The sequence below is a fragment of the Polistes dominula genome, unplaced genomic scaffold (genome assembly GCF_049000335.1).
Source record: "Polistes dominula isolate Pdom_NZ unplaced genomic scaffold, Pdom_raw_medaka contig_77, whole genome shotgun sequence".
In the NCBI taxonomy this organism is placed as follows: Eukaryota; Metazoa; Arthropoda; class Insecta; order Hymenoptera; family Vespidae; genus Polistes; species Polistes dominula.
This window is the reverse complement of record NW_028301152.1, coordinates 5,122,510-5,147,894: the sequence shown is the minus strand read 5'-3', so window position 1 is coordinate 5,147,894 and position 25,385 is coordinate 5,122,510. Positions and strand designations below refer to the sequence as shown.

Below are 25,385 nucleotides of genomic sequence, written 5' to 3'. Positions count from 1 at the left end.
ATCTAACGTCGGTAATCAAAGAATAAATATGGATAATAATTGGTAAATAAAGAACTTTTCTATCGTAATAATCAGACGATGTATATATATATATATATATATATATATATATATATATTATATATATATGTAATATATATTCTTAACTATTATTCTTATATAATATAATAACAATAAGACGAAATTTCATATTTACATGATATTAATTTTATACTTCTGGTATATCTAGTATATAGTATTTTCGTAGTAAATAGTAATAGTTTTTCAAATAACAAATCAGATCTATATTTGTACAAATAATTTTTTGAATCATGTTATTGATATTAATTTATATTCTTTTAAAAATAATAATTATTATCATTTTTTCTTTTTTGTTATGGATAAGACAGATAAAAGATATAAAATTGGGAACATTTTTAACACGGAAAAAATAAGATAGTAAGAAGATAGTATTTGATCTAACCGAAGGATTATCAATACTATTTATGCGTTTATAGCATTATTAGTAATATCTAACTCTACTTCGGTTACTATATATAAATTTCTTGTTATCTCGGTACGCGACTTGAATAAAAGAGAAACTATATAAGCTGAATCCTATATTTATAAAAATATATATTTTAAGTTTCTCTTTTCTCTTAGTCGTAGCCGTTATTATTATAACAACTAGGAATAATGATACACTCTAAAGATTTTTCAATAATGTAGAATTGACGATTTTCTACTACCTAATATTCTAGCTAAAAACGTGAAAAAACTCTGTAAGACTTTTCGAAAAATATTTGTACGACCTACCTCTTTTATACAAGAATCTGTTTAAAATAATATAAATTTACTTAGAACATGATTAATTTTTTTTTATATAAATCTTATTTAAAATTTAATTACTTTAAGATCCTATCTTTCATTGATTTGTCCGTTTTTAAACGCATAGTAATATATTATAGACAATTAAACGCGATTGGATCCTGACATATCATCAAAAGCAACGAATAAAACAAGTATATCGTGCAACAATCAAGCGTGAGAAACTGCGCACGTTTGTAATAGAAGTTATTCAATAGATAATTATAATAATATAATATAAATATCAAACATCACCATAAATATACGAGTATCGTATAGTAACAGTAATTGACTAATTTTGGTTTCACACAGATTTTGACTCTCCACAGAGACCACGATAGAGAATTTTTCTTTCTTCGTTTTCATCTTTGATTCCACCTAAATTTGAATAATCAATGATCGTTCGATTTAATTAATTCCTTAATGGATCTAAGCTTTCCAGTGAAAAATCATCAGTGCCCATGGATAAACCTCTGCTAAAACCATCCTAAAAAATAATGTGCATTATTAATACAAGTATATTAATAAAAACATCGAATGACATATAAAAGAATCTTAACATGTTGAATGCCACTTTAATTTTAAATGGCTTGCCCATGACTCCAACACAAATTTATTATTATGCGTTTATTATTTATATTATGCACTACGTTAAAATAGATAAATTGAAGTGTTTAATCATGTGCAACTTAATACCGATTATCGATAGCCCTCGTGGTATTTAACGTGTAATTTTTATCATAAAATTATAAAACTTACTTTCATTTCAAGTAATCTTTTATCCAAAAGTCCTATGGCATTTTCCAACTCCTGTTGACTCGGACTTGAGTTTACGGTTGTAGCACCAAATTCACCCATTTCAAAAGGATCATTGAAGTCATTTTTTGTATTTATAGACGGTGTAGGATTAAAGGGCACGCTACCAAAAAGATCCTCTTTTACTCCATTTTGTCGTCGCGAATCCTTTGCCTTTGGAGGCGGCGCCACTTAAGGAATAAAGATTAATATTACAATTTGTTTTATTATTCTATAAACTCTCTGTAACCCGATTTTTTGCCGTGATATATAAAATAATGTATATATAGAGAAACTAACGAATATCAATCTTTAAATACAATGTAACAATAAATTCAACATTTTCAAAGATTTTAGATTTATCGGTAAACAAAGAAGGATTAAAGATCAATGTGTGTATGTCATATTGAGGAAAAAAAAATTAAATTAAACAAAAAAAATATTGATATATCGGTAGATAACTTGAAAATTATACGAAATTATAGAATTAAAGGAACTTACAAAGTGGTGGCGGACTAGCAGTACCATTAGATTGTGAAAATATATTAGAATTCGACGACAGTTGACCATTAAGGAGAGAATTGTTGTTCGTTTGAAAATTGGCAAGACCATTAGCTGCCGTCTCATATGCTCGAGGATTAAAGTCCTCTTCAAACTCGTCCATGAGAAGACCTTCTAATTTCGTTCCAACAACCGGTGTTGATGTTGCCTCACTTCTATTTTAATAAAAGGAGTAGTTATAAATTCTGCATCTAAATATATCATCTTATATCCATTAATCATATCACTTGTCATCACTATAACCGACCCCATGAAATCGTCATCAAAGGATTTTTCAAAGCTCCTAGGAGGAACAGGTGGTGGTTGTTGCGGTCCATTAGATGTGTTTCCGTTACTATCGTTGTTTATTCCTATGAGAGGAGACTTGTTGGTTGTGCCGTTAACTTGCGGAGATTCGCTCGGTGCTCCGGGTACATGCAGGATATCCGGAAGATCGTGCTGCAAAAGGTAAGTCGACACATCCGCCTAGAAAAGTCAAAAACGAATGGTGAGCCTGATAAGTCAGAAATTATAGATTCTAAAAGAATTAACAGAACTTTAAGAAGATGAGGAAGTTGAACACTATATATTAATCATCATTAAAATTGTCATTTATTAACGACTGACTCAACTAGGTGCGGATTAGTCACTAGTACCGGTCATTGTGCGGTAGAATATTTATGTTTCTATTTGTTGTTTTTATGTTCTATAAGTTTAAAATTAAAACGTTAGAGAATATTCATTATGTTTTCTGATTTTATTTGTTTTAGTATAACTTAATTAGTAGGCTACATGTCGATAAGTGCTGGTTTCCGGTAATATATAGTATATGTTAAACACTACAACTTATTGAAAGTCTAATAAGATCGATTTCGCATTTAATGTTTTAATTCTTTGCTGTCAAGATACCTTTATCGTTTGTAGGTATATTCCCGACAAATATATATTCAACTGTTATAAAGATAGTAAATCTTTTATTTTGATTAATTTTCTGGTATTGTACATAAATTTCTGTGTTTTGAGCACATGAAATATGTATAAATAAAAAATGAACTGTAAGGTCTTGACCCGATGTTGTAATTGGATTTGTTCAATAAAATATATTTAAAAAAAAAAGAAACTTAAAAGATAAATACAAACGTGGATGTTATTGTAATTTACACTAAAAGAACCTCAATAACACATAGGAGACTATTTCGAAATATATGCAATAAATCATTTTGCAAAAAAAAAATACAATGAAGTTAGATTTATAGATTTTACGTGTAGTAAATCATTCACCCACATAGCTACGGGAAATAATTCAAACCCACACCTCCGAGAAAGAGTTAAAACTAATAATAAAGTAATTAAACTGGCACACTAACCGAGCCTTTGATAGCAGCAATATCTTGTAACCGTTGTCGATAGACATTGTTCTCGTGCTCTAATCTTTTAATCTTTTGTTGCAACACCATGCAACGTCTTTGAGTTTCAAGATCCTTGCCAGAGGTTTCTAAGAACCGTCTGTAAGCTAAATCGAAAGCTTGACCAATCGTCAACGTAATCTCTTCGGCCAACCTATCGCTAACGAATACGAAGCAAGTATGTTTCTCTGCGTCCTCTTCCTTTGCAATGAAACTAAAGAATTTTTTCTCTCCTTTGTCGTCGGCACAATAAGAGATTCTATGCAGGGGATATTGATGCATAATTCGCTGAAAAGATAATAAATAACGGGATATATTTATTCTATAAATAGAAAGGATTACAAATTCACATTAGGTTAATCTCTTACAAATACCAACCTTCGGTGTGGTTTTAGTTTTGGGCTCTTGAATAGCCACGCCATCGATGCTTATGGTGAGTTCAACTTTCGGAGTCTTCGTTCCTTCGCTTTTTCTTAACTGCTGGCTAAATTTCAACTTGCAAAATGCTTCCTTCACTAGTTCTATTCCTTTAGGTTGATCCACTTCTGTACTGCCCAAGTACTACAAAATGTAATAAAGGTGTATTTAACGAATAAATATTTTCATTATTTATTTCTTACTTTATGTACGTTATCGTAAAATCATGTACAATAACTTTCTACAATAAATCCAAATTAATGACATTAAATCTACAGATAATTTGGCAAAAGCTTGAATAATAAATAAAACACTATTTATAATTACAATTTGTCGTAAAGTTAAAAAAAGAAAAGCAAAATTTTCATTGAAAATGTAAAGTCGATATATATGACGGAAGGCTGAGTCCAAAAATAGAAAAAATTAATTTTATATTATAATTATTTATATTGTAAAATGAGTCATAAAATCAAATTTTTCTATTATTTGACTTATTTGATTGTTTTAATTGCTAGCACATATAAAAATTAGATAAAAATAAAATATATAGACGCATCATAGTTAAAAAAAATAGAAGCAAATTAGCTTATACTATTTTCGTTCCCACCATCACATGTAATGCTCGTTTCCACGATCTCTTATACTTTTATTAAGTCTCGTAAGAATTATAAAGAAAGAGAAAGATAGTACCTTTTGTAGTCAGTGGTATTAAGAAATTTTGTGAGTAACAATTCGCACGTAGCAACGAAAGGTAAAGCAAAGAAGTCGTATAAAAGCATTGTGTAACTGTTCCGGGTAACAGAAGGTAAACGAACGTACCGTCTCACGGAGGTTCTTAAGATTAAGTCTGCATTTCTTCCCTTTTTACTTTTTTTTTTCAACCGATACCACCATGATGAGGCACGTGCAAGAACGTGATACGAATTCTCAATGAGTTATATAATCAATAAGGTTGAAAGTCCGAATACGAACATTCGTATGAATAAATTTTGTAATTTACGTCGTAAATGTCAAGTTTTTTTTTTACTTCCGTTTATAAAATTACGATTTCTTATTTTATAATTTCAATTAAATTAAATTTTAATTTCATACGAGTTTGCATTTTCTCTTTTTTTTTATTTGAAGAATTTTCGCACATGTCTGTATATTATAGTTATCTCCATAATATAGAAAATCGTATCATCTGTATTGTGATATTTTTGCCTTATTTTCAGACTCAACTGGTAATAGATTTAATATGTAAATAAATTGTACATATATGTATACATACTTAAACAATACAAGGATGCTAAACTTAATTATTAAGAAAATGTATTTTTTAATTATGAAAATAATATATATATATATATATATAATATTAATATTATTATTAAAAAGTTTTTACAATACGCAGATCAAATTGAAGAGATTGGTCTTTGTTTTGCCTCAAAGTTAAAAGAAACATTCGAGTTACTTGGAAACAGCATTAAAGGTGGAGATTATATATGTACATGTACACGTATATATATACTATATGTATACCATACCTTGACTAGGTAGGCGATGTGGCCTTTTTGAAGCGCGTCCGGTGGGTGTATCCAGTTTCTACTCGTTCCTGCGAACACAATTCACGAAGGACTTTATTTTCAGTCGAAACGAGACTCACCGTACAAAACGCGTTCTCTAACAGCGAGACGAGTCAACTTCCGTATTATTTAACACAAACACATACACACACACCTCCATTTTTACTCGTTTGATTTTTATTATTTGTCGAATTTTGTGCCCACTTCAGCAACGTCGAGTTCCTCATTTTGTCGGTTTTTTTAAGTTTTTCCCCGCCGACTTAACGACCAGCTGGAAAAAATCAAAACAAAAAGAAAGAAACAATTATTAAATTTATTATCAAATTAAATATACATATATACCGTCAATTATGACTAAATCTGAACATTCATTTTATTATTTATTTTATAATATAATTAATTTTTTCAATTTTTTCAATTACAATTAATCCACTATCATAATTACCGATACAATTTTATGAACCATTCATTTGCCATATCAATTAATTGCACACAATCAAACGTAGAGAAAATTGATAAAGTAATATATAATGTCGTATTATATATGATTTAATGGTTATATAAATGTTTTCTATTTAGCAATGCTAAACCGGACTATTAAAGAAATTTATTTCAATTATAAAAAGGTAAACATCAATCAAGTGCTTTGATACAAACATTTATAAATTTTTTCAAAGTGAAGTTTATCTTTGTGGACTTTGAATGGTTCATATATGTAAGGTGACCATTTATTCAACTTTAAAACCAGGAAATATTTTTTTTTAACAAGTGTTCAACAGCTAAGGTCATATGAGCTTTCTATATGACATGTTTTTTTTAAATTGCTCATAAATAAATGAGCTTTCATACTGTCCAGAAATTATTTAAAGCGAATTATTATTTCATAACTTTTATTCAGATAGAACAACTGTGTTAACACATATTACCTTTTTATAATATAGTATGGATTATGAAAGTAATTTCGCAAAAACCAACAAAAAATATTTGATATGAGTATATACTTAAGATTTTAACATGTTTCTGTCGTGTTCGGACATAGAACCAGTTCCGGTATTTGAAGATTAGATTGTATTTTTTTTCTATACAAATATACATTTCTTCATATTTTTATTTTCTCTTAGTTTTTTTATTTTGTGTAATTTCCTAAACTGTATTGTGGTTACATTTCGCAACTAATCAGAACTTATGGCCGGAAACCAATACTGTACTAGTAAAAACAGTACTTATAGTCACTGTAATGTATGACTATAATAATAATATTTATATAGTTATTTTAGGGTGAAACCATATTTTTGATGAAACCGTTGTTCTCGACCTTATTAAATATACGGTCTGTTAAACGTACAAATAGTGATCTCATTAAGGTAAGAGAAGAGAGTTTGAAGAAATTCTTCTCCGTCGATAAATTTAGCCTAATTTCTCTTTTTATTTTCCTTTCTCTTTTTATCATCGCACTTCGTAGATAAAATAAAAAAAAATAATAAAAACGTCGTCTCTCCTTTTATTCATATCTTTTACTATTTTATTACGTTAACAGTTTTCTTCCACGTTCAAAAGTTGCTTTCTACATTTCTCGATGCAGTTCTCACGGTAGGACGCAATCTGCAACTACGACACGATGCGACACATTGAATATATCTACACATTCATATAAATATACATATATATATACCATGTTGCACTTATAGCACGCAGTAATGCATACATATAACGGGGTATATATATACATACTAAATACAAAGGAACACGCAAGTTGAACACTATTGTTTGATCGTATATTCTTCGAAAGTCAGCAAGAGTCTCGATATGCCAGCAGATCTGTTTTTTTTTAAGTCAACGTGCGCGAATATAAAGAATTCACTGACTCTATATATTTCTATACGTCGTTTCGAAATAAGATAAGAATTATATTGTTGACATACAAACTGTCAACAGCTCTTTCATCTAATACAACTTCATTGAATGTAACAAATAATATACGACGTATATGCCGCGAAATATCAAAAAATGATGATTCATTTATTTTCTTTACTAACAGTTTATTTATACAGAAAAAGAGAGAGAGAAAAAGAAGAAAATACAAATTTTAAAAAAATCCAAGGATACTAGATATGGTTGATGTACGTAATTAGCAAGAAGACTCGATACAAAGCGCATAAAAGCAAGTTAAAATGCAGTCGATTGTTCCAACGTTCGAGCGGTCAGCCTTGGACACGAAGGCTAGATCCTTTCGCGTGTTTCATCATCTTGAATGCGCGACAGTATTATTTATACTTTGAAACATAGAGATACAGAGAGTATACCAATTTAATCGATACTTATTTCTATCACTTTGACGTTGTGACGATGAAAAAAGAAGAACGACGTATATTATTAAATACTTTTGTCCTAGAAGTAATTAAAACATGATAATTTCAAATTTCCCACTTTTAAGAACGACTTTGCGATGGCGCGGGAAATTAAAAAAATCCGAATTAACATTTGAAAAAAGATAGCACAAAAATATCAAATTCCTTGTTTTATAATTAGCTAAAAACATGGAATTTTTTTGCTTGGTGGCACAGAAACTCTAAAAAATTCCAGTAGATAATATTCTGAAAAATAAAAATAAATAAAGCAAATGAAATCTTAGAATTATAACATGCTCGTATTTAAACAAATTATTCGAGCATATTTTTTATCAAAGCAAAGTTTCAAATTTTTTTTTTTTCGTTTATCGAAATGTTAAAAATTCGATATCACGAAAAAAAAGTACGAACGTCATCATCAAGACCAGCTCAAATTGGAAACAGTCGGAATTATCACGTTTTATCTCTTCCATCAATGCACTCGCGTGAACCTAACCTTACTTCCTTTCCCCTCATCATCTCCTCTCTTCTTTACTACTACTATTCTCTTCTCTTCTCTCCCCCAAGGGGAGGACGCCGACATAGCGCCTGTTCCATTTGAGAAGCGTTTAAGTGCGTTGAAAGATGGACGCTCGGATTTAATGCACGACTTCCTATTCCTCCCACGTATCGCAGTTGAGTACTTGCTTCAGCAAAACGACCTGAACCGTAACAGACAAACTTCATCATCATGTAAACCGTTCAGGTACCTTCAAAAGAGCCGAATTTAACCGAACGTAATCCTCAACGACATCTTAAAAGTCCTCATCTTGTTTTTCATGATGAATTATAGCATACTTGATCGGTAGTTCAAATTGTTTAACCGTAATATTGATTATCCAACGTATTTTAAAATTCAAGTCACATTATTACGAATTTTTTTAAAAGTCATTTGTTAAATAACATATATTAAATAAGGTACAGCAATGAATTCGGATTCTTTTTAAACAAATTTAATATTTATTTATAAAATAATCATAAATCTGTTATTCATCGATAGCCCATTCATTCTTCAAGCAACTGCCAAATTTCTTGACGAAAAAAACATGGCGATTTTAATCCAATTAATTTAATATCAAGATATCGAATTAATTGTTATATTTAATATAATAAATATATTATCAAAATAATATTTGCAATAAAAACTAATTTTATAGAGTACTTATACAATAACTCGTAAGGTTATTCGAAAAGACAAGATCATCGACTGCATCGTTGCGCCATGGAATTTATCGCATCTCGAGCATAACCCGTTCCTAAGAGATTTCTTAGAAAAAGATCTTGCTTTCGATGCGAAAGAGAGATAGAGAGATAGAAAGAAAGATAAAAAGATAGAAAGAAAACTAAAGACACGCAGCAGTGACATTCGCTGCATCCGAAGACTTGCAGAAAGCCGTTTATAGAATAGACTCGTAGAGTTTCTCTATGCGCTATGCGTTAATCCTATAACGTAGGTATGCGTATGTTAATACTAGCTTGCATAACGTTCAAGGTGAAACTCCTCCAAAGCGGTACGCGGCGTCACGTGCATAGCGAGCTTTTACTGACGCCCATCATCGCCTCTCTGCGAAGCAATTATTATCTCCGTTAATTCGATCTCAACCACATACCGTTAATGGAACTATTATGGAGCCAAGCTAGAGAATAAAAGATGGATAGATAGAGAGATAAAGAAATAGAAATAGAAAAAGGGATACAGAGAGAGAGAGAGAGAGAGAGAGAGAGAGAGAGAGAGAGTAGTGTACGTCTATTTGCTTTTTACGGTATTCTATGGATCATTAACGTACATATAAAGTCATTAATCTTATAAGTCATTTTTGTATATGTTTACAATTTGATTGTTATTTAAAAGCCATATTCGTTGAAGGAAAAACAAGCAAAATTGAATCTTACAAGTTTGATACGATTTATGAATTACACAGTGATCTAATGTGAGAACAAGTCTCCTCGTTATTGCTCATAATAATTAGAAAATAATTAACGTTAAGACAGGTAAAATCAGGGATAGATAGCCTTTAATTTTTCCAACGGATGCGGTCAGTTAGAAAATGTCTGCTCGCACTTTCTCTCAACTCTTTATAACGTCGATACGATACTATTGCGAGCCATTTAGAAAAGTCTTGCGGTCTGTCTGACCTACATCTCCGAGATCGTCGTCTATGGAAAACTCATAATCCTTATATACAATTATGTGTATACATATATATGCGTTTTGTGTAGAATACAAATATTTTCATAGATCTTTAGTAGTAACGATAGACATCTTTTCTTTGTTTTATGAATTATTAGTATACTACAGCGTGATTCTGTAAATCATTTATATCCTTTTCTTTGTTTTCATAAAGAAAAAAGAAAAAAATAATTATTAAATTATATAAATAAAATATAATTACAAAAATGCGCAAATGTACAAATATAATTTTAAAAAATGAAAGAAAAATTATTTACAAGACAAAAATGATATATAATACAATAAATTATATATAATAATAATAAATATTATTATTTTATGTTTTTATTTCATCGGATAATAATACGCGTGCTTATGTATAAAACGGAAGTGTAAATTTTTGTTAACATCTCATCACTGTTTCTTGATACATACTACTAGCACTCTTCTCAATCGTTGATGTTAATTTGTTCTTGTAATCCAAGCTCTGCTGAGTAAGTATATACTCCTATCCCCCCTTTTCACCCCTTTCCTTCGTTTTCCATTCTCGCTCTAGATGAGCCTTTAAACGAAGGTACAAACTTTAGTCTACTTTCTTATTATGAATTATGACGTTAGTTAAATGTAGGCGTTTGTGCAGATGTGTGGGTATATTACGTTAACATTTTTCTTACATTCATCTACAAGGGGGACGAAGGAAAAAGTTGTTAAGTGTTTTTTCTAACGTTCTTACATATAAACTTCCAAAAATGCATTTGTGTGAATATACATGCACATTATCATAACTATTGTTAATATATTTAACATGTGTGTTTAAGTTTTCGAACATTAATTAGGAAATAAAAATTATTAAATCTTTTTATGGGCTCTATCACTCTCGATAAATTAATTTCACTCGAGAAAATATTAATTGACGTGTTTTCGACTTCTTTCATCGTTAAATCAAAAATATTGCTGAAAAAAATGATATATTATTAAGTATTGATAACTTTTCAACCTGACCAATACATGTAACGTATTTATTTGATATGTTTTCTTTGTCGAAATCACTCATTAATTATTTTTATTGAGATAAGCAAAAAATCAATCCGAATTATCGAAATATTTATTTCTTTTGCATGAAATAAAAAATAAGATTTGATCATCTGTATTTATTTAATATTGCATTCGTTGCGAATACAAACGAAAGTTTTGCATTCAAAAGCGAAAGTAGCGTTTCCGGGTGTGCTCCTTTTCCGTTAGACGGTGAAAATAAATTAACCACAAATGAGGTTCCATCCATTAAAGCAAAAAAATACAAAGAGATGATAAGTATCATTAATATTAGTTAAGTTAAACCTTGCCTTTTACATTATTATCAACAACATTGACTGAGATTTCTCGAAAAATAAAATATTATTTTTTTCGAATAACTGATAACTGATACAAATGAAATGAGTAAACGAATAATTTATAATATTTCTTACATATAGTAGTAAATAATTATTTTTTCATTATTCTAACAATTTGAATTGGTAATTATGCTGATCAATCATTTGTTAGTTTTTTCCGTAAATTTGCATTGGAATGCTGTTATCATATATTATGATAATCTTTACTGTAAAAAGCAAAAAACAAAAAAGAGAAAAATATTAATAAATAAATAATATAAATATAATATATATAATATATACTTCGAATATATAGAATCAAACACATATACAAAATGTAAAATTTAAATGTTATTCGCTAAATTATTCGTTGAAAATTCGAATAAATATATTTATTAATAAAAAAGAATAATTCGATTGAAAAAAAATAAAAAACAAATTATTGAGCTTCCCAAAAAGTTCGTGGTAATTTCGAAAAAAATGCACGAATATGTACATTAAATATATATTTAAAATACATTTAATATATATATATATATATTAAAAATATAAATCCAATAAAGGGGTAGCAATCAATTCGATGCTTTTTTAATAAATTTAGCATTTATTTATAAAACAATCATACATTTGTTATTCTTCAAAATAGTCTCCATTATTTTCGATAATTTTGATCCACCTTTCAGATAATTATCAAATTTCTTAACGAAAAAAATATTGCGATTTTGATGCAAATTATTTAATATAAGTCACCAAATTAATCGTGATTTATAATAATTTATAAATATTTATAAATTAATAAAAAATTATCCAGAAAGTCCAATATTTATTCTACGAAATATTTTATTTTATTTTAGCAATATTAGATACTCGCATTTCCAGGTTTCGATATAAACATATACGAAATCATTTAGTTTAATGTATCGATGACAAATTCGCGTGTAATAAGGGGAGGTTGTAATATGGCGGTGACCTCGATGTTGTTCGCCAAGAAAAAGAGAGACAGAAAGAGACGAGCAGACAGAGTAAAAAAAAGGAAAGAAAAAGTAGTAATATAACTGTTATCCGCTAGACACTTTGAACTTCGATGCAAGTACGCGCAATCGCGTTCTATTGCCCTCGAGGAAGCGATGAGAAAGAAAAGAGAATGTTTCTGGGTCGCATAAGAGTCGTCGCGGACAAGTAACTAGTCGCTAGGGTGAAGCGGACCTAGATTTATTCAACTTTAGTTAGCTTAGAAATTATTGTATTAAAACACTAACAATTTCCTATCTTAAATTAAATTTTTCTTTATTCTTAACTTTCCTTTTCAGTATCTTTTTCAAAGTCCTGAGACTAAATGAATGAATCAACATTTATTCAATTTTTATAAATTAATTTATAAAGTATTATACAAAATACGACAATTCCTTTATCATAATTTTTATTTTTCATATGATACCTTTCCCAAAATCTTATAATTAAACATTGAGAGAGAGAGAGAGAGAGATTTATTCAATTTGAGTTAACACTAGATATACCAGACCAGTCATTTTGATTGGTCGAGCCATTTTAATTCAAAATTTCTACTTCATGTAACATTTGAGTTCTGTAAATAATTAAGCGTTTTTTTATTTAAAAATATCTATAAATCTATTTATCTATTAAAATTATTATTGTTAAACATTTTTTGTTATTTTTTAAGAGTCAATAAAGACTGGAAGTCTCAAAAAGCATTTTTTTTATACACCAGTCATTTTGACTAGTGTGGTAGAAATAAGTATACTAAAAATGGTGGTATATCTAGTGTTAATTTGAAATTTATTGTACTAAAACACTAACAAACCCGTATTTTATATTTTTATTATTTTATTTTATTTTCCTACTATTCCTTTTATCATGATATATGCATAATATCTTTATAAATTGATGTATATTACACCTTAATATATGCTAGCAATATTACTTAACGTTTAAATACGCTTCATGTAAAACTAGAATTGTATTTAATTTGTTAATTGTATGTAAGTAGATAAACCCTGAATATCTCCTATTTAAAAAAAAAAAATAACTAACGATATTATTTCTACTTATTTCAAATTTGTATAATTAATAATTTGCTTAATTACAATTAATTTTAGTAATTAAACGAAAATACTCGAATCATCGTTATTCTAATCGGTCTACTCTATTTCTCGTTATCGCAAAGATTTGATATTTTGTATCGTTAATGTTTTATGAAATTCATAAAAAATATATAATAAATTAATTATTATTAAAAAAGTAAGTAATACAACAACGAAAATTTAATTTAATTGGAAAGAATTAATTGGCCAATCACCGAATAATTCGGATCATTCATGCAATAAACTTTCAAAAGGTAACCGATAAAGAGGAACAGGATATTCTTATCTACTACAATGTGGGTACTTTACTGATACCATGTGCCTCTTTAAAACTTCCTGTTTGATATATAATAATTATATCTATCATAGAAAAGAAATATTTAAAACATTTTTTTAACTCACCTAAAAGTTTTAACGATATGAAATAATTCATCAAATTCTTCTAATTTAATTTGCATAAAACGCACTAATCATTAGAATGACAATACTTGTAGAACGAGTGAAAATATACAAAACAAAAGAAAAAGAGAGAGATAAATATAAAGAGAAAAAAACAAATATAACAAGACTACATAATCCAGAGAAAATTACACGAATCACTTCTACACTAACTGACGGCTCATAAGAGACTAAAGTTAAGCAGGAGGCGGTGATGGCGTCGGCGCGGTTCTTAACGCAACACCAGCGCCACCATGCGGAAAACGATTTTTTATTGTAGTTTAATAACACAACTACCAATAATTATTAATATAATGTATATACAAGACAATTATCTCTTATTTGTACTTGATTACCTATTTTTATATATCGAATCTTATAAAAGATTAATATTTATATATTATTTTATAAGATGAATCTAGTATTTATATATAATTAGTCAATTTTTCAGTCGATTAAAATAGTATTCATATCCTAATAATTTTATTCAATACAGTACTATGAAACTCAATATAAGATGGACTATATGATATTGAGATATTATAAAATAAAATAAAGTAAAGAGAGGAGATGGAGAAGTGAGATGTGTTAACCACGATGATATGCGAACATACACGGATACGCAGCAGAGATCGGTGATGGTAGACGATCCGGTAGAACGAGAAGGGATAGAGGATGGTGGTACCAGCCACGGCCGAGAGCAACGTCGTTCGTTCTCTTCTCTCGCTGGATGGTTCATTCCTTATCAAGGAAAGAACCAGCTCAAAGAAAGATGTACTCTTCATGAGACACGAACGTGTCACATTCATAGCTCCTCAACGATTTTAATATCAACGTTTGTTCGTATTTGAAGCAACATATATATGTACATATACATCTGTAGAATATACCATTTTATTTTTACACCTATGTATATCACGAAACAATAGTTATTCGTATGGTAAACCGGAAAATGATATTTTGGCTTGCAATGAGCCACCAACAGAAATTTAAAAAGAATAGCAGATACACTAATAATTATATCGGTTTCCGTTCCAGTTATATACACTTATTTATTTTTTGTGATCTATTATATACCGTAAAAATGTAAAATTAATGCTATTTTATATTTCACTAATTTTTTACGAATTTTTTTATCTTACATTGTTTTTAGCAAAAAATCCTTTTACAAGAGATCTCTTTCTGACAGTAAAAGAAATAAAAAAGGGTTAATGTTTTGCATAGACAATGTACATAAACGATTAAGTTTTATCCGGAACTGATTTTTTCTTTTCTTTCAATTTAAAAACAGAATATACAGTTTATAATTATTCGTATTCGTATATACGTATATATAATTGTCCGTGTAAATGATCGTCTTCAGTAGTTCTTACTATTTTTAACATAAAGAAAAAAAAGCCTGAATAAGTTTGCATAATCGTTCTTCTTATTATTCGCATTCATAACTTATAAACTATAACATGCATAAAGAGTCATAATGTCGAAGAGCTTATCGTTTAAACTCTTTGAACGGTCGTTGTGCTAAATACGAGCTAAATCTCGTCGGCACAGAGTATGGTTCTTTGAAGAGTAATTTCGTAATAAGACTCAAATGCAGAGCAGCTCCTCTAACCTTCAAACCCATAAAAAATATTCATAAATTCTCTTCCATGGGAAAAAGGACAATGATAAAAAATAAAAAAGAAAAAGAAGCATATTCTCGATGGTAAAATGTAACTGGGTTATTACCTATACGATATTTCTCGAAATATTTGCATGTACATATGTAACGCTATAAAGTCTTGTTCACAAAATTTCACGAACTAAAAACATCAATTGCAATGAATTTCATTGGAAGAAAAGGTAAACGGATTATGACCTACGTTGGGAATCAACAGACAATAATGCAGTCAAACTTATTAGGTATTCGATTCACAATACGTAACGGGTTTTTTATACCCATCAAAAATTCCCACTGATTTTCAGTACTTACATTGTAGAAATAAGCAAACAATCTAATAATAAGTATAAGAAGCATCGTTATTTTAAAAATAATTCAATCAATTTGAAGTTTGAGGAACGAATTAAAAAATTCTTATTTAACTACAAGGAAGTTACAAAGGTGACGATAAAAATACACGAGAGAATGAGCGAATAAGCCATCAGTTATGGACAGGTTTGGAAGTGTGTTTAAATATCATTAATAAAAAAAAAATTAAAAAAAAACCTGTTTTTTTTTCTCGCGTATATTTCTCCTCATACATTATACAATCAAATACTTCAGAATTGATCGCACGCCATCGTTGTTTTCATCTTTCCTTTTAAGATTTCTTGGAAGTGCACTTTTTACAAATAATTTCTACATACTACTCGTGGTCAAAAATAACGACAAAAATATTTGAGATGATAATAATAATAATAATAATAATAATAATGATAAATAAAAATATTATTATGAATCATCAAGAATTATATTTATATTTACATAAACGTGTAACATCTATAAATAGAAACATAAAAGATGTAAAGTTTCTAGTTTCATTTCTACTGGTTGTTCCTTTTTGAACTTTCTCGAGTTCCGGTTTCGCTCTCCATCATGACACTACCGAATTGCTAGTAAGAGTCATAGTTGTTCGCCATTCGGTGTACTCGTTACTCTCCTTGAACGAATAGTTGGTACTTGCACGCGCGCGCGAAAGTGGGGAAAGTAATGTATATAACTACCTTTCGATTCGCCTTCGCCATCCTATCTATGGATACACGTGCGATATATACATTACGTTTTATAATGTAACTGTCGTCAAAACTGGATTATTAACGTGCGTAAGCAAAATTCAATCGACCGTATCGATGAGAACAAAGTACTTTGATGACGCACTACGTTAAATCTCCATTTTACGAGTTGTGATATTTTTTTAATTCTATTTCTCTTATAAATTCAAGTCACATATATATATATATATATATACAGGGTGATCGGCAACTGGTGGTTCAAGCGGAAAGGGGGTGATTCTATATGAAAAAATAAATTGAAAATATAGAATGAAAATTTTTTTTTTTGAGGCTTTGTTTTCGAGAAAATCGACTTTGAATTTTCGCACAGTACGCGTCTACTTGATCTGATAAGTTCATAGGATATTTCCGAAAAGTTCGTAGGGTATTTCTGAAAAGTTCGTAGCAATTGAAAGAAAAGATTATTGTATATCTTTCATACTTGTGAAAGTGTTCATAGAAATTTAATTAGAAGAGTAGAAGTATGTGTTCGGCAAAAATGGGCAACATTTTCAGCAATTTTTGTAATAATAAACTTTGTGATTACTTCGTAAATTACGTGTCCCATAGAGAAAACGATCTACAAAGAGATTCGTTATAACGAGACATAATCAAGTGCACGCGTACTTTGCGAAATTCAAAGTTGATTTTCTCGAAAACAAAACTTCAAACGAAAAATTTTTATTCTATATTTTCGATTTATTTTTTCATGTAGAATCACCCCCTTTTTGCTTGTGCAACCAGTTACCGATCACCCTGTATATACGTCATTTGTAAATTTTATTTCAAACAACCTATTCTTTCTTCATATCCGAAGTTTACTAGAATTTTAAAGTATAAGTTAGACTATATCAGAGTATCTATATCTATACTATACTACAATAGTATAATATTATATATTGTATTTAATATATGTACAGATAATTATGACAGTAGTGTAAGTAAAAAAAAAAATATTAATTATATGATTTATTTTGCACAAAAATTATTTATATTAGAATATAAATCATATATAATAAATTTTGCCCACACACACACACACATTTTTTGATTTACAATTAGTCCACTATAATTACCGTAACGTACATAATTAGAATTATTATACGATAATGATATAATATAATTATTGTATAATTTATGATAATATTATTAAAGTTATATTAACAATTAGTGTTGAATATTATAATTGTATGAATTATATTTAATTTAATAAAACTATACATACTAATATTAGTTATGATATAACTTTCATATTATATAATTATTTAATAGAAACAAGACAAAATTGGGTTATATGGGATTAAAGCTCCCTTGAAAAATGTTATATCCGCCCATTCGATAAATAAATCGCGTATCGACGAGATAAATCCTTCACAGTAATTTCGAAAATTTCAATACGCAGGAAATGGTTAACGAGATTACGCGTATCTGTACGGGCGGTGCATCGCGACTACGTGATGTATCGTTGTATCTCTCCGTAATTTGTACATACTCGCATATTTCTATTGTGCCTCTTTTTCCTTTTTTATTCGACGGATGTGTTAGGAATGTATAAAAGAAAAACAAACTAAGTACGTCATTACTTTCGACAGTAGCGGCGGTAATTTACTTTTATAGGCACCCACTTTTACTATTACAAGGAGAAAAATTCTACAAAACGTCAGGATTAACCCTTTGCACTCGAGGGCTCCGCTATGGAGACAATAAATATATTTAAAAAAAAGAGAAACTGAAGCAAATTTAATTTAGTCTATAACATATCAACTATGACTTTACTTTTAATACTCATATATCATTTATTTATATAATATGTGAATATGATTTTTCTATTAAAATTGCTTTGTGAGTTGTTGATAATATATGAAATGAAAAAGAAAATTTCGAGTGCAAAGGGTTAATTGTGAACCGAAAAGTTAATATGAGGTATATTATATTTATTGAATTGCCTAAAAACCTAATAATAATTTAATAAAATTATTCAAAGATAATAAATAAATTTTTTAATTTTAAAATATTTAAATAAAATATATAAAAATAAAAATATATATTAAACATGTAAATATAAATCAGTACGAACTTCATAATACGATAAATATTTATATCAGTACGATATCCTTTATGAAAAAGATGTTTTTAAAGTTAGTATGAAAAAATTCATAATTATATAAGCAACATTTCATAATTACTGTATTTAAATATATATTAATTATTATATATATTATTATTATAAGCTTAAATGTTTATAAGATCGGTTTATTAATATAAATTCTCAGTAATTTCAAACCTTTATCATAATCAGGACAATCCAGTAACTTTTACGATATCTACATATATCATCGTCGTGAAAGCAAGACGAATGAAATTGATCTGAATTAAAGGGTTCGCTTGAAGAAAAAAATAATATCACGAATGGTTCTATAGACAACGGTGTGTTCCGATAAATAGATAAACACATACATACATATGAATCACACTATCTTTCTCTTTCTCTTTCCATGGCACCGGAACGCCCCCATTGTCTCTGTTATTGTTCTCCTCGTCCACTCTACATTCACTAGCTCTACATAATAATATTATAAAGTTACAAAATTCGTCATTGTATAACATTAGATTTACGAATATTTTTGTATACTTATTTCTACAGACACCCGTCATGTTGACGAGTAAAGTTAAATATGTATTTTGTGGTGTACATAACACAAAATTTAAAAATTAGAGAGCTAAGAGGGAAATGGTTTTAGGTATATAGGATGGGACAATAACTCTGTCCATCTTGAATATCTCCTTTATTTACAATTATTAATGTAAATAAAAAACGTATACGTCTTATTGTCCGTTGATGTCCCTAACGTTACAGTAGCATTAACACAAATATAGTTGCAATTTCGAGTATCTTCTACTATAGAAGAACACTTACACTATGTAAGAAAATTTATAATGCTACCATATTTAATTTTGAATGACTCTTATTAATAGCTTACTGCAACTGTCTTAACGCCGGCTATCGCAAAACGGTTAACGAAATAGATTTTCCTATTTAAAAAAATGAAGATGAGTCTAAAATCTCCCATTTATGCCATGCAAGTTCTATATTAAACATTTTTTCATATTATTACAAATAACAGAGATATTCAAAGTGTACAAAATAATTATCGTTAGATATAAATATTTCAAAAATAAATGATCATAATGATACAGTCATGTAGATTATTTTTATTCGTATTTTCATGCTCTGGAAGAATATCACAAAAAAAAATATATAGTTCCATTTAAAAAAACATCGATAGCCTTGAATTCTCGTAAAAGTGATTTTACAGTAGTACACTTTTTCTTATAAAGTTTCTTAATACTATTGTAAACAAAGAAGATATTTAAGGAGGACAGAGTTATTCCCGTGCCCAGTACATTCGTATCATTCAGTCAATAAAAGTAAGCAACAATAATAGTAATGATTTTCATTATTTCGCATATGAAGTCTGAGCCCATCAAATTAACAGATTAGGTAAACCTAAAGTTAAAATCATAAAATAATAACACCAACGTGACTAATACGCGATGAGAAAGTGGTGGTAAGTTTCACCACAGAAAATTTGTCGACTTCGGTCGAATGTCTCAAAGATCGGAATTTTAACCTTGAAAATTGTCTTTCTCTTTGGAATGTAAATAAGTAGCTTGCATCGTGACGAGAGAAAAGGAAGGTTAAATACATCGGAAGCAGTAAGTAGAAGAATGAAACAAGCTATGTAGTATATACTTGCCGTATGGTGTTCGCAGCTGCTAACCTGTTCCCAAGATGCGCTACCAACCAACCAACCAACTACCCAACCAGCCAACGAAACACTTCGTTGCTTGCCGCAAGATAAACGTGAGTGTCTCGCTCGGTTTAGGACTCAGCGAATGAAAACAAACGTAATCGCGAATAACTAGAAATGGGATCGAAAGTAACACGAAAATAGGATATGTAAATAAAACCTAAATAGAATACGCGTTAGAATCGCTTCATTTTACATAAATAAAAGATCTTTCTAAAATTACGAAACGTCGATAAATATTAGTATGTAAATAAATGTTCTCGTAATTTTTTCTTCTTTTACTATAATTTAATTTAATTCTTCGTTCTCTTTTTTTTTTTATTACTTTGACTCTTAGAAAGTAATCTTTTGGAAAAAGGATTTCTAATTTTTATTTTGAAAAGTAATACTCTTTATCATACGTTGCCAAATAAATGTTTAAAATAAAAAGAAAGATTAGAATACAATTCTATTAAAAAATTATTTCTTCATTATCCTTGGCAATAGTGGTTCCAGCTAATTAATTATATAATAGAACATTAATTTGCTACTTTTACGGTAATTATAATATAGATCGCTGAAAAAATAGTATATGCACCTCAACCGAAAAATAAATATTCCTATAATCGCAATTCTTTTTTTAAACTCGACTTTTATCTCAAACAAAAATATTCACATCTCATACAGCAAAATATCATTTTCCGGTCTAGACAAAGAAATAAATATTCATTTGATTGTATTTAGATTTGAATACTGTTAAATATGTTCATTAAAAGAATATGTAAATGCAATTCAAATTTTGTCGTAGTTGTTCAAAATGATACGATTCAGTAAGAAACAACGGATACAATAATAAAATTAAAAAAAAAAAGCAATGATAAATAAAAAATAAAAATTGTAACTTGAAAAACATTCCAAAATAATATCGTACATTAAAGAAATTTTCTTATTTTCCAAAAAAAAAATGAACATTTATTGTCTTCAAAGATCAATAAATATAATCGTCGAATTGCAATTTCATAATCTTCTTTATTTTTTTATAAAAAATGTTTTGTTACTTTATGACCCAGAAAATGATAAAACACACTTTAAATCAAATGTTAATTGGTCTTTATTGTGTGTACGTATTTTTGTGAAGCGTTTTTGATTAATTTCTTCATTTAAAATGAAAATAATGATAAAGATGATCGTTATAGGTGACGAGAAACATTTTTCATGCTAACAGCTTTAACACTGTGATTTTAATCTCAAAGCGAGAAGGAAACTTACGTAAAAGATTTGCTCGCGGATGTGCACACCCTACGATCAAGTCAACCTGCACTTTCTCAGCCAGCTCGATCTTCCGTTCTTCTCTATGCGAGAATACCAATCGCAAAGAACGACTTTTCCATCATACAAAATTAAAAGGACCTTAGTTTAAGCTCAACGAACGTTTCCTATTGTTACACAATCGATATAATGAACATATACGTCTCAGTGATCATTACATTGAAAGAAAACAAATGAAGTTTTGTAATCGTATAATCGTTTCTTCTTAAATTGCATCTCATCATTTGTTGAATAAGATAATCGAAAGGAATAGATCCTAATAGAATGTTCATTTTTTTTATTATTTTTCCATTCATAGATGATAAATTTTTATGAACATTTTTCCTGATATTCTCGGAAATTGATTAGTATGAAAAAATAGTTGCGGTCTAAAAAGAAAGTGCAATTCCATTCTGAGTGACGTCGATGCATGGGAAATAATAGAAAGAAACAAAAAATTATACAGTCATAAAAGATTGAACCATAAAAAACTATGCAATACCTAACTATATTTTCGCTTGGAAGAGAGATTTAAGCGATGACAGTTTTTGGAAGAATCACCGTGTGAATGAGCAAAAAGAATTTTAGTAAAAAGCAGAAAATTGCAAATCACCAAACTCGCACACAGGCGGAATCTAGTCGAGTGGAAAGAGTTTACAAATACTTTCGCGAGCAACACGGATACGTTGGTACATAATATGTACGTGAACATGCATACATGCTATACACACACGTACAAACATAGATACCGATCAGGAGAGTTCGTCTTTTAATGTTTGAACGAAAATGGATGTCATGTAGAAATATATCAGAGTACTCGAAAATCATAAAAAATCGAGTGATACTAACGCTTACCGACTAATTTTATTAGAAAATAGCTCTTTGCTATCTTTATGGGGTGGCGGCAATATACTTGCTAGGTAAGATAGCTTCTGACATTTGAAGTTACCACTGACAACGACGACGATGACGACGTCAAAGGAGCGAATGTGTTTTGCACGGTATGTCCTTGATTCGTCTAACAACCTAACGATAAAATTTGTGCTACGCTTAGAAACGATGATTTCAAATTAATTCGTATTTCCGATTTATCATATAAGTATGTACGTATTTAAGTATGTTACGTATTACGTATGTAAGTATTGATATAAACAATAAAATACTTATTGATAAAAAAATTAATCACCCACCAATCGAATATTGCTTTGATACAAAATTTTGTAAAAATTTATTTCATTCATGTATATCGTATCAAAGATTAAACTTTAATTTGATTATAATTTTTCTACAAATTTCTATGCATTATATTAATTAGATAATAGATATTTGACCATTGAACGGAAGAATAGATTATTCTTTAGAGATTGGATAATGACAACAACGAAGTTCTACATCTCGGAACATGTATAACCTTCAGTTTTGCGTAACCATGACATTGAAAATCATTCTTGAACGGACATTAACCCGCTTTCTATTTTTGTTACGAAAAAAATCCTCATCTTCCGCAACCCTCTTTTCATCTCCTGATCCTGATTACCACCACTCCTCTCTGTCGATTATAGCGTTAAATTACTTTTCCCCACGACCTTCGCATCATTCATTCTCCCGTGTCTTCTTAACTTACTGAGAAAGTAAGTAAGTAAATAGTTAAATTGAAAAATATTTATGAAGTTTCTCTCCCAAGTATTACCTACAGCATTTCCATTTCACTATAAGATCGATCGTTGCCAACCATATTAAATAAAATGTGGAAGTGGCTCGCGAAAGTTATCAGCAAACGTAAACCGTTCTCAAAGCCAACTTAAATAGTTGAACAACAAAAAAGGTTCGTTGATTTCTCTCCTTGAACTCTCTTTGGATTCCTTGAAACAGTTATTCTTTTCCCTTTTTTTATTTTTTAAAATCAAATTTTTTTTTGAGTCTAAATAAAATTTATTTTCTTTATCTTTCCATGAAAATGAAAATGAAAGTTCAACGACGACGCGATGCACACGAGAGAGTCTTTTGTTTCTCACGTTCGTGAGGTCGTTCGTGAATCGAAAACTATCGAGATTAACCGAACGAGATTATATTCGAAAGCTAATCGCGCGCTTTTCCAAAACCTATCCCGCATTGTAAATATTTATGCCTTTCAACTTTCGAGGTCGAATAAGGTAAAAGAAAATATATATATAGAATAAATAAAAGTTATTATAATGAAAAAATATTATATCAAAAAGTTCGAATAAATAAAAGTATATACGAGAATTACATTAAATGAAAAATTGTAATCTACTGTGTCTAACTATCAAACTATTGTGATACGGGCTCATATCTCGACAGTAAAACCTGATGATGAACCTTTGCGTCCTAGCTCTCACGATTTATCTTCAACTTCCCTCCTCCCTCCTTTAGTCCTTTCCTTCTTTCATTATCCCCTCGCCAACACCATGAATATGCGTAAAAATGTCAAAATAGAAAGTCACCAGTTCGTTGACACGCTTCGAAAGCTCTTTTCCCTTTCTTCTCGCTCCGACTCCTTTTCTTAGCTCACAGAGGAAACTGTTTCTTTGTTAAGCCGGCAAAGAGAATGAAAGAAAATAAAAGGAAAGGAAACGAAAATTGAAAGAGAGAGAGAGAGAGAGAGAGATAGAGAGAAAGGAGGAGTAGAATAAATTCCATACGAGAATGGAAACAAAGCAATTTATAATCAAAAATGAAGTAAAATTAAATAGACAAATTTTGTACACTACTCACCGTTGATAACGTTCGAGGAGCTTCGTACAATTCCACTTTTTACTGTTTGACGTTTCCAGAGCGAGTTACCGATGCTCACTTTTCTTATTCGTGTATGTTCACCTGCTCCGATAGCGAAGAACTCATCGGACGAATGAGAAATAGTTTGGTTTAAGAAGTTAAATTGCCAGCTATACCGCGCCACTGAAATGCCCTCTATCCCCATACTCGAGTTTATTTAGGTCGCCATTTTGATACCTGAGCGATTACAAAACCGCGCGAAAATTTGAATTTACCTTTCGTCAAATATATATTCAATATACTTTCTATGTTAATTTTTAAATCATGAATATTCTTTATTACGTTTTGATAACTCTAATTGTTTTATGAATAAAATATACATTTTATGGGGTTCGTTTTCATGCTTGTTTTCATATTTTATTATCTTATTAAGTAATAAAATATCTTTACTACTTGAAGACATTTATTTCTGAATTTCAAATCACAAAGTTAATAACCATGTATAAATATATCATATAACTTGACATGAATAACATATTACGTGTAAAATTCAGCGTTTCCACACAAAAAAATAATTGTTCTTTCTGATTTTATAACATCTAATACGCTTATGTAAATATCATATGATACAACATGTTAATATTTATTCGTGCAATTATTTTATGTTCTATGTTAGATCCTTCCTAAGCGCGCTAGATTATAACAAATCTATGAATCTTCGATTAGAAACATACATAAGTTGACCCTGACCTCGTGCCTGAAA

At 29.3% G+C, this 25,385-nt stretch overlaps 1 protein-coding gene across 2 annotated transcripts; it reads right to left on the bottom strand.

The window, feature by feature from the left end:
• Positions 1-184: 184 nt before the first annotated feature.
• Positions 185-24,779, bottom strand: LOC107064272 (PTB domain-containing engulfment adapter protein 1). Of its 2 annotated transcripts, none has more exons than XM_015316722.2 (9): positions 24,623-24,779; positions 5,724-5,840; positions 5,531-5,598; positions 3,966-4,148; positions 3,549-3,875; positions 2,450-2,667; positions 2,143-2,357; positions 1,606-1,832; positions 185-1,333 (listed from the first exon to the last, which is right to left on the bottom strand). In XM_015316722.2, exons 2-9 carry the CDS (start codon positions 5,794-5,796, stop codon positions 1,259-1,261), a joined length of 1,386 nt encoding a protein of 461 aa, XP_015172208.1. In that variant the 5' UTR covers positions 5,797-5,840; positions 24,623-24,779; the 3' UTR covers positions 185-1,258. The 2 variants fall into 2 exon arrangements, with proteins under 2 accessions (XP_015172208.1, XP_015172207.1); XM_015316721.2 differs by lacking the exon at positions 24,623-24,779 and adding an exon at positions 14,001-14,225.
• Positions 24,780-25,385: the final 606 nt, after the last annotated feature.

Coding starts and splice junctions, on each gene's coding strand:
- LOC107064272 (XM_015316722.2), bottom strand. CDS start 5,796: ATGAGGAACTCGACGTTGCTGAAGTGGGCACAAAATTCGACAAATAAT. Junction 3,876..3,965: donor AAACTAAAACCACACCGAAG/GTTGGTATTTGT, acceptor TTATCTTTTCAG/CGAATTATGCATCAATATCC. Junction 2,668..3,548: donor TTGCTGCTATCAAAGGCTCG/GTTAGTGTGCCA, acceptor TGACTTTTCTAG/GCGGATGTGTCGACTTACCT.